This window comes from Salvelinus fontinalis, chromosome 10 (genome assembly GCF_029448725.1).
Source record: "Salvelinus fontinalis isolate EN_2023a chromosome 10, ASM2944872v1, whole genome shotgun sequence".
Classification (NCBI taxonomy): Eukaryota; Metazoa; Chordata; class Actinopteri; order Salmoniformes; family Salmonidae; genus Salvelinus; species Salvelinus fontinalis.
This window is the reverse complement of record NC_074674.1, coordinates 3,206,380-3,218,726: the sequence shown is the minus strand read 5'-3', so window position 1 is coordinate 3,218,726 and position 12,347 is coordinate 3,206,380. Positions and strand designations below refer to the sequence as shown.

Genomic DNA, 12,347 nt, shown 5'->3' with positions numbered 1-12,347 from the left:
ACCTACATATCCCAACCAGGACCCATGGATTACAGGCAACATCCGCACCAAGCTAAAGGCTAGAGCTGCCGCTTTCAAGGAGCGGGACAGTAATCCGGATATTTATAAGAAATCCTGCTAAGCCCTCAGACGAACCATCAAACAGGCAAGCATCAATACAGGACTATTGAATCCTACTACACCAGCTCTGATGCTCGTCGGATGTGGCAGGGCTCTCCGTAGCCAATGTGTGTAAGACCTTTAAACAGGTCAACATTCACAAGGCATTCCCAGACGGATGACCAGGACGTGCACTCAGAGCATGCACGGATCAACTGGCAAGTGTCTTCACTGAACGAATCATGTGTCAAGCAGACCACCCTGTGCCCAAGAAAGCGAAGGTAACCTTCCTAAATGACTACCGCCCTGTAGTATTCACATCGGTAGCCATGAAGTGCTTTGAAAGGCTGGTCATGGCTCACATCAACACCGTCATCCCGGAAACCCTAGACCCACTCCAATTCATATACCGCCCCAACAGATCCACAGATGACGCAATATCAATTGCACTCCACACTGCCCTTTCCCACCTGGACAAAAGGAACACTTATGTCAGAATGCTATTCATTCACTACAGCTCAGCCTTCAACACCATAGTGCCCACAAAGCTCATCACTAAGCTTAGTCCCCTCCCTGTTCACCCACGACCGCGTGGCCAATCATGACTCCAACACCATCATTAAGTTTGCTAACGACACAACGGTGGTAGGCCTGATCACCGACAATGATGAGACATCCTATAGGGAGGAGGTCAGAGATCTGGCAGTGTGGTGCCAGGACAACAACATCTCCCTCAACGTGAGCAAGACAAACGAGATGATCGATGGGGCTGTAGTGGAGCGAGAGTTCCTTGGTGTCCACGTCACCAACAAACTATCATGGTTCAAACACACCAAGACAGTCGTGAAGAGGGCATGACAACGCCTTTTCCTACTCAGGAGACTGAAAAGATTTGGCATGGGTCCCCAGATCTTCAAAAAGTTCTACAGCTGCACCATCAAGAGCATCCTGGCCGGTTGCATCACCACCTGGTATGGCAACTACTCAGCATCCGACCGTAAGGCGCATGACCCAGTACATCACAGGGGCCAAGCTTCCTGCCATTCAGGACCTATGTACTAGGCGGTGTCAGCGGAAGGCGCAAAAAATTGTAAAAAGCTCCAGTCACCCAGGTCATAGAGTGCTCTCTCTGCTACCGAATGGTTAGCGGTACCGGAGTGCCAAGTCTAGGTCCAAAAGGCTCCTTAATAGCTTCTACCCCCAAGCCCTAAGGCTGCTGAAACATGTATCAAATGGCCACCCGGTCTATTTAGATTGACCCCATCCCCCTTTGTTTTTACACTGCTGCTTCTCACTGTTTATTATCACTTTACCCCCTTTATATAACCTCATTATTGTTATTTTGTTGTTACTTTTTTATTTTAGATGTTTTTACTTTTGTTTATTTAGTAATTTAGTATTTTCTTTAAACTGCATTGTTGGTTAAGGACTGTAAGGTCTACAACTGTTGTATTTGGCACATGTGACAAAATAATTTGATTTGAGTTCTGGAGGAGGGGGACCTCATGGAGGAGGGTGTTGTGGGGAGGAGGGCCCTGTGGAGGAGGGAGTTGGTGGTGGAGGGGGGCCTCATGGTGCAGTAGCAGCCCGATAAAGAGAATGCGATGGCGGGAGACAATGTGGTCTTCTCCTGCTTGCTGTCTGTAGGTGACCCAGATGGGGTGGAGGTATAGTTGGTGCTCCATGGGCACGAGGAGAGGCACACCATACTAGAGGGCAACCAGACGTCTGAGGATACCTTTGCAGGCTGGGCATTCTTCTCTGGGAATCCCATTGCTGGGGACTTCTCCATGATGCTGAGGAACACATCAAGAGTTTGCCACTGTCTCCCCATAATGGCACCACTGTGGAGGGGAGTGGAATTAAGCTCAGTTTCTGCAAGGACCTGGATTAGTGGTGTGGTTGTCAGGTGAGAGAGTGTGTGTTCCATTTAAAAACAGCATTTAGAACCGTGGGAAATAGTGATGCTCAATAAGATTACATTAGAAGTTGTTTCAGATGTATACAGTATAAGCTGATTTTGATGCAATTGAGAAAAATACTTGTTTGTTTTGTTTTCCAACTATTTTCTATTATTTACATATTTTGGGTTCTGTTAGTAAAACGTTTACTGTTGACAGGAGAACAAGAGGAGACAATAGGACGAGGTGGATAATTTTATAATAAGGCCGTTTAATCACATGTAAAGATATCTTAGTAAAATCTTGCAGCAAGGCTCTTTCTGTCTGATTCTTATTGAATCGTCCGGAAAAGAGATAGTTTCAAGAAATGTACAGTATTATATAGACAACAAGCAAAGTAGGTAGATCTGCGAGTCTGGCCTTCCGATTGGTCGATCTGGGTCTTGGGTAGTCCTGAACAGGCCTGGTGTCCACGTTCCATTGGTTCCTGAGATAGTTTTTTGTCTTGAGCTCCAACCATGGGTTGGGTGTGTTCTGTGGTTATTATGGGGGAGGGGAATTATGTTTGTCTGTAGTTGGTGTCTTAATAAGTCCAGCATATGTCCAAGAGAAATGAGGAGTATGTATATTTTTGTATAAAATATGGCTTATGTTGAAATGTAGTTATTACTAGTTTCCAGTCTCTATTACAATTTCTTACAGTTCGATGAAAAGTAACAATGTTTCAATACAGGATTTTTTTTTAAACTAGACATTTTTGTGAATTGTTTCTTTTGAAGGATACAACTTTTATGACAGTAGCTAGGTTTCCATCCAATTGGTGACAGATTTTCATGCGAATATTCTAAAACCCACATAAAAACAATATGCGCATTTTCCCACCAGAGATGTGTTTCCATTAAATTGACTTGTTGCGGATAAAAAGCTGTGCGTGATCGCATAGTGCACATAAAAATTACATTTGCGGTTAAATTCCCCTGTATGGGATAAAAACAATACAAGTTAAATGGGTTTCCATCACATTTTCAACTCTACTGATGGTTATGTCACAAAAAAATGTTGTGTTGTAGACAGGTTAGTGGTTTAGCAACAAAACCAACGTGTGCGCAACTATGGGGCAAAACAGACAGGGTTGTCTTAGGTTGTTGACAACATGTAAACTAGATTTTGTCTCCAATGTTTATTGAAAATATAAATACATTTGCACAATGAGCACTTGTCTCTCAAATACATTGTTACAGCTAGCTAGCGAATGGTTCAAACACACGCATACAGTCATGAAGAAGGTGCGACAGCGCCTCTTCCCCCTCAGGAGGCCCAAAATGTTTCCCTCAAATCCTCAAAAAGTTCTACAGCTGCACCATTGAGAGCATCTTGACTGGCTGCATCACTGCTTGGTATGGCAACAGCATCGCCTTCGATCGCACGGCGCTACAGAGGGTGGTGCGGATAGGCCAGAACATCGCTGGGGCCAAGCTCCCTGCCATCCAGGACCTCTAAATAAGGCGGTGTGAATGGAAGGCCCGGAAAATCGCTAAAGACTCCAGACTGTTCTCTCGGCTTCAGCACGGCAAGCGGTACCGGTGCATCAAGTCTGATACCAACAATCTCCTGAACAGCTTCTATCCCCAAGCCATAAGATTGCTAAATAGCTAACAAAATAGCTACATGGACTATCGTTTTTTTCCACTCTCACGCACACTGACACTCCAACACCCACACAAACACTCACTCCATCATTTGATCACACACACACATAATATGCACATGCATTTATACTGACTCCACACACACACACTCACATACAATCATCATAGACGCTGCTGCTACTCTGTTTATCATATATCCTGATGCCTAGTCACCTTACCTCTATACATACACCACATGACCAAAAGTCGAACATCGCTTGTCGAACATCTCATTCTAAAATCATGGGCATTAATATGGAGTTGGTCCCCCCCTTTGCTGCTATAACAGCTTCCACTCTTCTGGGAAGGCTTTCCACTAGATGTTGGAACATTTCTGCGGGTACTTTCTTCCATTCAGCCACAAGAGCATTAGTGAGGTCGGGCACTGATATTGGGTTTCCAATTCATCCAAAAGGTGTTCGAGGGGGTTGAGGCCAGGGCCCTGTGCAGGCCAGTCAAGTTCTTCCACACCGATCTCGACAAACCCTTTCTGTATGGACCTCACTTTGTGTACAGGGGCATTGTCCTGCTGAAATAGGAAAGGGCCTTCCCCAAACTGTTGCCACAAAGTTGGAAGCACAGAATCGTCTAGAATGTAATCGTATGCTGTAGCGTTAAGATCTCCCTTCACTGAAACTAAGGGGCCTAGCATGAACCATGAAAGACAGCCCCACACCATCATTCCTCCTTCACCAAACGTTACAGTTGGCACTATGCATTTGGGCAGGTAGCATTCTCCTGGCATCCTCCAAACCCAGATATGTCAGTTGGACTGCCAGATGGTGAAGCGTGATTCATCACTCCAGAGAGCACGTTTCTACTGCTCCAGAGTCCAATGGTGGCGAGCTTTACACCGCTTCAGCCGACGCTTGGCATTGCGCATGGTGATGTTAGGCTTGTGTACGGCTGCTTGGCCATGGAAAGCCATTTCATTAAGATCTCGACGAACAGTTCTTGTGCTTACGTTGCTTTCAGAGGCAGTTCGGAACTTGGCAGTGAGTGTTGCAACCGAGGACAGACAATTTTTACGCGCTACATGCTTCACCACTCCGTGGTCCTGTTCTGGGAGCTTGTGTGGCCTACCACTTCACGTCTGAGCCGTTGTTGATTCTAGACATTTCCACCACAATAACAGCCCTTACAGTGTACCGGGGCAGCCCTAGTAGGGCAGAAATTTGACAAACTGACTTGTTGTAAAGGTGGCATCCTATGATGGTGCCACATTGAAAGTCACTGAACTCTTCAGTGAGTCCATTCTATTGTCAATGTTTGTCTATTGAGATTGATTACACAGCCATGCAATGTTATACACCCGTCAGCAATGGATGTGGCTGAAATAGCCAAATTCACTAGTTTGAAGGGGTGTCCACATTCACTGTATATACAGTGCATCTTCCTCAATCACCAGTATCCCTGCACATTGTAAATATGGTACTGGAACTGACCCTGTATATAGTATGCTTACTATCTTTCTCGTGTTGTTATTTTTATTTCTTGTGTGTTTTTGTTCTACGGCGGCAGGTAGCCTAAGGTAGCTAGATCGAATCCCAGAGCTGACAAGGTAAAAATCTGTTGTCTGTATCACATCTGGACGTGATTGGGAGTCCCATAGGGCGGCGCACAATTGGCCCAGCGTCATCCGGGTTTGCCGGGGTAGGCCGTCATTGTAAATAAGAATTTGTTCTTAACTGACTTACCTAGTTAAAAGGTTACATAAAAATAAAAACAGATATACATAATTTACATGAGTATTCAGACCATTTGCTATGAGACTTGAAATTGAGTTCAGGTGCATCCTGTTTCCATTGATCGTCCTTGAGATATTTCTACAACTTGATTGGACTCCACCTGTGGTAAATTCAATTGATTGGACATGATTTGGAAAGGCACACACCTGTCTATATAAGGTCCTACAGTTGACAGTGCATGTCAGAGCAAAAACAAAGCCATGAGGTTAAAGGAATTGTCCGTAAAGCTCCGAGACAGGATTGTGTTGAGGCACAGATCTGGGGAAGGGTACCAAAAATGTCTGCAGCATTGAAGGGCCCCAAGAACACAGTGGCCTCCATCATTCCTAAATGGAAGAAGTTTGAAACCACCAAGACTCTTACTAGAGCTGGCTGCCCGGCCAAACTGAGCAATTGGGGGAGAAGAGCCTCCTTGCTCAGGGAGGTGACCAAGAACCTGATTGTCACTCTGATAGAGCTCCAGAGTTCCTCTGTGGAGATGGGAGAACCTTCCAGAAGGACAACCATCTCTGTAGCACTTCTCCAATCAGGCCTTTATGGCAGTGGCCAGACGGAAGCCACTCCTCATTAAAAGGCGCAACAGTACGCTTGGAGTTTGCCGAAAGGAACCTAAAGGACTCTCATACCATGAGAAACAAGATTCTCTGGTCTGATGAAACCAAGATTGAACTCTTTGGCCTGAATGCCAAGCATCACATCTGGAGGAAACATGGCACCATCCCTACAGTGAAGCATGGTGGTGGCAGCATCATGCTGTGGTGATGTTTTTCAGCGGCAGGGACTGGGAGACTAGTCCGGATCGAGGGAAAGATGAACGGAGCAAAGTACAAAGAGATCCTTGATGAAAACCTTCTCCAGAGCGCTCAGGACCTCAGACTGGGGCAAAGGTTCACCTTCCAACAAGATAACGCAGGAGTGGCTTTGGAACAAGTCTCTGTATGTTCTTGAGTGGCCCAGCCAGAGCCCGGACTTAAACCCGATCGAACATTGACGAGACCTGAAAATAGCTGTGCAGCGACACTCCCCATCCAACCTGACAAGAGCTTGAGAGGATCTGCAGAGAGGAATGGGAGAAACTCCCCAAATACAGGTGTGCCAAGCTTGTAGGATGTAATCGCTGCCAAAGGTTCTTCAACAAAGTACTGATTAAAGGGTCTGAATACTTATGTTAATGTGATAGTTTTTGGAAAAATGTATACATTTGCAAAAATTACTAAAAACCTATTTTTGCTTTGTCATTATGTTTTTTTTCTTTGATCAATTTTTTAAAAAGCCTGTAACGTAACAAAATGTGGAAAAAGTCAACGGGTCTGAATACTCCATCCAGCATAAAACACCGGGCAAATGATTATTTCCCATTCATTTATTTTCTTTAGACTTACACAATACATGTGACATAAATATGCCTTCAAGGTGGAGACAACTGATTCTAACACACACACACACACACAGTTTCTGTCTCACACAACAGAAAAACAACAACATCGACAACATCTAAATATCCACAGAGAGAAGAACATAAAATACCATCTGAGAGGCATTGAGAGGAAGAGGGCCTCAACCTCCTGAAATAAACAAGGTGCCTCTGTCCCTTTACCCCTGTGTACATTCCCATTTTTGTCAACCATCTATTGGTGGTGGTCAGTCACACCTGGGAGATGAAGGTAACACTCCACGTGTTTCAGCTAGTAGTTAAGTACAAGTGTAGTACCTGATCGGGGTCCACTGATTATTGTCTGTAACCAGGGCTGTAGTCGTGTGCTCTTCATGGATGACAAGGGGGCTGAAGGGAGGAGAACATCCATACGATGGGGTCACGGATGATGGTTTTGCTAATGGTAATAGATTTGGTAAACATGAATTCAAGTTTAAACTGAGAAAAAAAATGATTCCAGTACTGCCTTGTACATGACAGTATGGTGAAATTAAAAGAGAAATAAAGGGGTTGAACATCGTGTTGGAATGTGGAGGAATGAACACTTAGGAATGACTGAGGTGTGACTGTCACTGGCCTAAATAGACATTCACAAACAGCGGCCAGAGAGCACTGGGGGCTAGGAGGGGAGGGAGGGGAGAGCTCAGTCCTCCAGGGTACGGAAGGCATTCTGCATGTCCTCCAGCAGCTGAGAGTAGTCTGCTTTGATTTTGGCCTCGCCCTCCTTCACTGGATCCTGAAACAGTTACACAATGACACCCCAAGACAAAGTCCCACATTGGATGTACAAAGACCAGAGTTGGTAGAGGGATTGAGGAAGATGATTTCGAATGCAGATGAACATGGATAAAGGGGCTGAACAAGCATGTACCTTGAACTTCATAGAGCTGAGTCTGTAGAGGATCTCTCCCATGTGCTCCCGGATCATGGACCAGGTGATCTTGTTGTCACTCTGAGCCGTGGTCTCCACTGCATGGCGTGCCAAGTCGTAGAACGCAATTGTGTTGGAAAGGATGCCCACCGTTTTGTAGAAAGGGCAGAACCTTCAGGAAAAGGACAAAAAAGTCAATCAATTAACCAATATGGGCTTAATAACCGATGATTAAGTCATTTTAGTACGTTTATGACATAGATTAATGTGTGCCAGAGTGTGTATTTACCTGTCATACGGAGTATAGCCATTCTGCTGCAGGAAGTCATCCTTGAGTAGTTTAGCAACCTCCAATGTGATCTTGTCGGTCTCAGCGAGAGATGCCTGTTGTTAAGTTGACATGGGGGACAGCAATAAGTGCCTAGTGCGTGCATACACATGCCAACCATCAACCTAGGCAGTATATCAACCCATAACCCTTCCTCACATGGGCTCAGCCTCACCTTGCCTACAAGCTGTACAATCTCAGCCAAATCCTCCTCCTCCTGCAAGATCTCCTTGGTCTTGGTGCGAAGCGGCACAAACTCAGGGAAGTGCTTGTCGTAGTACTCGTCCAGCGCCCGCGTGTACTTGCTGTAGCTGATCAGCCAGTTGACCGAGGGAAAATGCTTTCTCTGAGCCAGCTTCTTATCCAGGCCCCAGAACACCTGAGAGATGGAGAAAGAGACAGAGAGAAGATAAAAACAGGAATGAGGAGTAGGAAGAGTAAAGGTTTGAATTGTCAAAACTTTGTAATATATACACAATTGAGGCATTACCTGTACAATACCCAGTGTAGCTGAAGTAACAGGATCAGAGAAGTCTCCACCAGGGGGAGACACACTAGGGGAAATAACACCAGGCCAAATTATTCAGACACCAGTCTGCCATCACTGTATCATACGTTCCAAGGTGGATAAGACTACATGGTTCAGGTATCTGGTGTTGCAGGACTGGTACAGAACCTGTCTGACCCTTAGTGCCAGGAGGTAAGGGGGGGGGTGATAGAGGTTCCCCCTGCTGGTAGAATGATATAGTACTCACGCTCCAACAATGCTGACGCTGCCCTCTCTCTCTGGGTTGCCCAGGCACTTAACCCTGCCAGCACGCTCATAGAAGGAGGCCAGTCTGGCTCCCAGGTAGGCAGGGTACCCGCTGTCTGTGCACAAACAGCACACAGAGCTCTGACTGGCTCAAAATGGCAGACATGTTGCTGTGATAGTATTACCAAAAAAAAACATGCTCTATTGCTATTGGCTCATTGTACTCACCAGCAGCTTATTGTACTCACCAGCAGGCATCTCAGCCAATCGTCCTGAGATCTCCCTGAGAGCCTCGGCCCACCGGGAAGTGGAGTCGGCCATCATGCTGACGTTGTAGCCCATGTCTCTGAAGTACTCAGACAGAGTAATTCCTGCAGTGGCACAAAGTAGATACAGTCAGAATCAAAGGCACAGAATTCCAGTCACCACAAGGTTATGAGAATGAGTGGTGACTGGTGGCTAATCCCCCCACATTCTAGACCAAAAGATTTACAACTACCAACAACGATGATGATTCAAAACAGCCGACACCAGCTTTATAGGTTGCCATCTGTAATGTGATCGCCTGGTACCTGTGTAAATAGAGGCCTCTCTAGCAGCGACAGGCATGTTGGAAGTGTTGGCCACTAGAGCTGTTCTCTTCATGATACTTTCCACCTTTCCATCCACTTCCATTGTAAGCTATGGAGCAGGGAGGAATACCATTAGTAAGACTGAAAACACATCAAACTGGTGATCGGCTATGCCAGACACCCAAGTAGTGTAATTCACTGATCTCATTAACATGTCAATGATTAGAACTTGACACACGGACTATCACTAACCTCAGGGAAATCTCTCAACACTTCAGACATCTCATTTCCACGCTCTCCACAGCCCACGTAGATGATGACATCACTGTTGGAATACTTGGACAGGGACTGTGAGATCACAGTCTTGCCACAACCGAAGGCTCCTGGGATAGCAGTAGTACCACCCTGGACACACCTGTGAGCACAGACAAACACCGAGCCAGAAGCAGGTGACTTGTCAGAGGCTTAAGTAAAGGTCAGGAAGAAAGGATATGAAGTGGGAATGAGTCAGTAGAAAAAAGGAAAAGAAAGTAGAGATATGTATACACACGGGAAGAGGGCATCCAACACTCTCTGGCCGGTGAGCAGGGGGTGATTGGCAGGTAGCTTCTCTGTGACTGGGCGAATCTGTCGCACTGGCCAGACCTGGATCATGGTAAACTTCTCCTTCAAACCCTCAAACTCCAGTTCCAGCACCACATCCTGCCGAAACACACACAATTGACCAAACAACAGAGACAAGACAATGGCATTATGCCATTCAGCTGTCAAGATGTTAGTAGGTGGAGGATGACTCACATTTAGGGCTGTGACGATACCAGTATAGCAATGTTTTTTTCCCAAGCCAAACATTTACACGAAGCAGACCAAATTCTTTGGTCCTTTAAAAACGTTGTAACGTATTGTGTACTATAGTTTGGAAAATACATAAATATGACTCCGGACGACAACATAATGATGTTTGTTTCCAACGTTAGGGCTGTTTTCATTAAGAAGTTAAACCCGCTTTGTGTTTCGTTTCCTTGCCACGATACTAACGAGTATCGCGATACTGGTATCGTCCCGGCTCTACTCACATTGACATCATAGTTTCCAGGTGGGGCCACGTAGGTGACAGTGCCTCTGTTCCGGGGAGGCAGCATCAACTTGTGTTTGATCAGCGAGTTCTCAAAGACCGTACCATAGATATCCCCACCTGTTATGTGACTGCCGGTCTGAGGCAGAGATGGACAGGGGGGAGAGAACATAATATGTAGATTCAGGAGATGGATCATATTTCAGTGGAGACACATTCAAACACATCTTGCTTACACACTCACAAGGAAATACATTGTTTTCTTACTCTAAGACTCTGACCAGGTGTAAACTCCCACTTGAGGTCACGGTTGAGGGCTCCAATGTTGACTCCTCTAGGGATGTAAATGCTTTGAGTGAGGTCATTGATGTCTTTGAGGGGCCGCTGGATGCCATCAAAAATGGACCCCATGATTCCCGGACCCAACTCTACAGACAGGGGCTTTCCTGTCCGAAGGACAGGGTCTCCGACAGACACACCAGCTGTGACGTACTTTCAGGAAAACGAACCATATAGCCTAGTAATATGCCAGACAAGAGGACAGGCTAGAATACATCAGAAAAGAAGTACACAAAAGTAAGTGAACCGTCAACAGTTACTGAAGGTGGGAGTAACTGTATGTCTAGTTGAGAATGTATGACTGGAAAGGATACAGGTCTCCTCGTAGACCTGAATGGTTGCCATGTCTCCCTCCAGCCTGATGATCTCTCCCACCAGCTCACTGTGACCCACACGCACCAGCTCGTACATGGCCGCTCCTGCCATGGCGGTGGCCGTCACCACTGTTGATTAAACAGGTTAGACAAAGAACAGATGACACAAAACATGTTTTTGAAAGTAGCAGGCAGTCTGGCTACATGATCAAGTCGAAATATATATTTTTGCCATGCTGGAAAAGAGCAGGCTGAATTGACCAGGTGCTATAGCATGTGCTGAAAGCATTGTTAGCTCACTGCACTAAAGCCCTAGGCACAGGCATGAGAGTTATCACTCCCATGCCAGAGCCTGAGATCCTTGATTTGAACTGCAGACACTGACCTGGACCAGAAACTCCATGCACATATCCAAACTCGCTTTCCCGCTCTTCATCACGGATCTTAGGAAGCTTGGAAGTGTCCATCCTGAGTGTGTGTGTGTCTGCAAAGAGTAAGAAGAGGAATGTGACACTCCACTATGACGACACATGAAAGACATGACACTAGTTATATATTGATCCACTGTTTCAATAAATTAAATGACTTAATGGAATGAAAATAATTCACCATAACCACACAGAATCAAAAGACACATTTCATTCATTGGTACAGTGACATGTAAGCTTGCTCAGCGCTAATACCTGGAGAGCTTCGATACCATCTGCTTGGCAAAAGCAGGAGAAAAACAACGAGCTATGAAGCTAGTAAACTAGTCTCTACAGACCATAATACAACTACAAAAGTTCTGAAATACAGTCTTAGTTTCAGTTGTGTATCACACAAACAAGCAAATCATACTAGCTAGATAGAGCTAAACTAATCGTAGTCAGGCAGGTGACACTGACAGAACGGAAATGTAACAACAGCTAACGTTAGCTAATCTGCGTGGTTTATCATAATTTATTAGCCAGTTGCAATGAATTGACAATAATGTTACCAAACTATAATGGATTCATATGATATGGGTTGATTACCTTCTCTTAGTATTCAATGGTCCAGGGCCCTTCAGAATTTTCTGTCGGATTAGGAGACTGATCAACTGACAGGCGCAAGACTATTTTGGGAAACAATCACCATTGTGGCTCGGAAGCCCTAGATTACATTAGAAAATACGAGCTCTGGGAGTCAAAATGGCGTAACAGCGCAACAGTTTCCTTCCTCTTTCGGCTCGTTTAGCTCGA

General features: G+C 45.5%; 1 protein-coding gene across 1 annotated transcript; it reads right to left on the bottom strand.

Moving 5' to 3' along the window:
• Positions 1–6,784: 6,784 nt before the first annotated feature.
• On the bottom strand, positions 6,785–12,293 carry LOC129863384 (V-type proton ATPase catalytic subunit A-like). Its single transcript, XM_055935336.1, has 15 exons — positions 12,141–12,293; positions 11,510–11,608; positions 11,125–11,253; positions 10,739–10,953; positions 10,473–10,610; positions 9,947–10,098; positions 9,649–9,811; positions 9,397–9,505; positions 9,073–9,195; positions 8,826–8,940; positions 8,561–8,624; positions 8,246–8,449; positions 8,032–8,126; positions 7,743–7,914; positions 6,785–7,607 (listed from the first exon to the last, which is right to left on the bottom strand). Exons 2-15 carry the CDS (start codon positions 11,589–11,591, stop codon positions 7,515–7,517), a joined length of 1,854 nt encoding a protein of 617 aa, XP_055791311.1. The 5' UTR covers positions 11,592–11,608; positions 12,141–12,293; the 3' UTR covers positions 6,785–7,514.
• Positions 12,294–12,347: the final 54 nt, after the last annotated feature.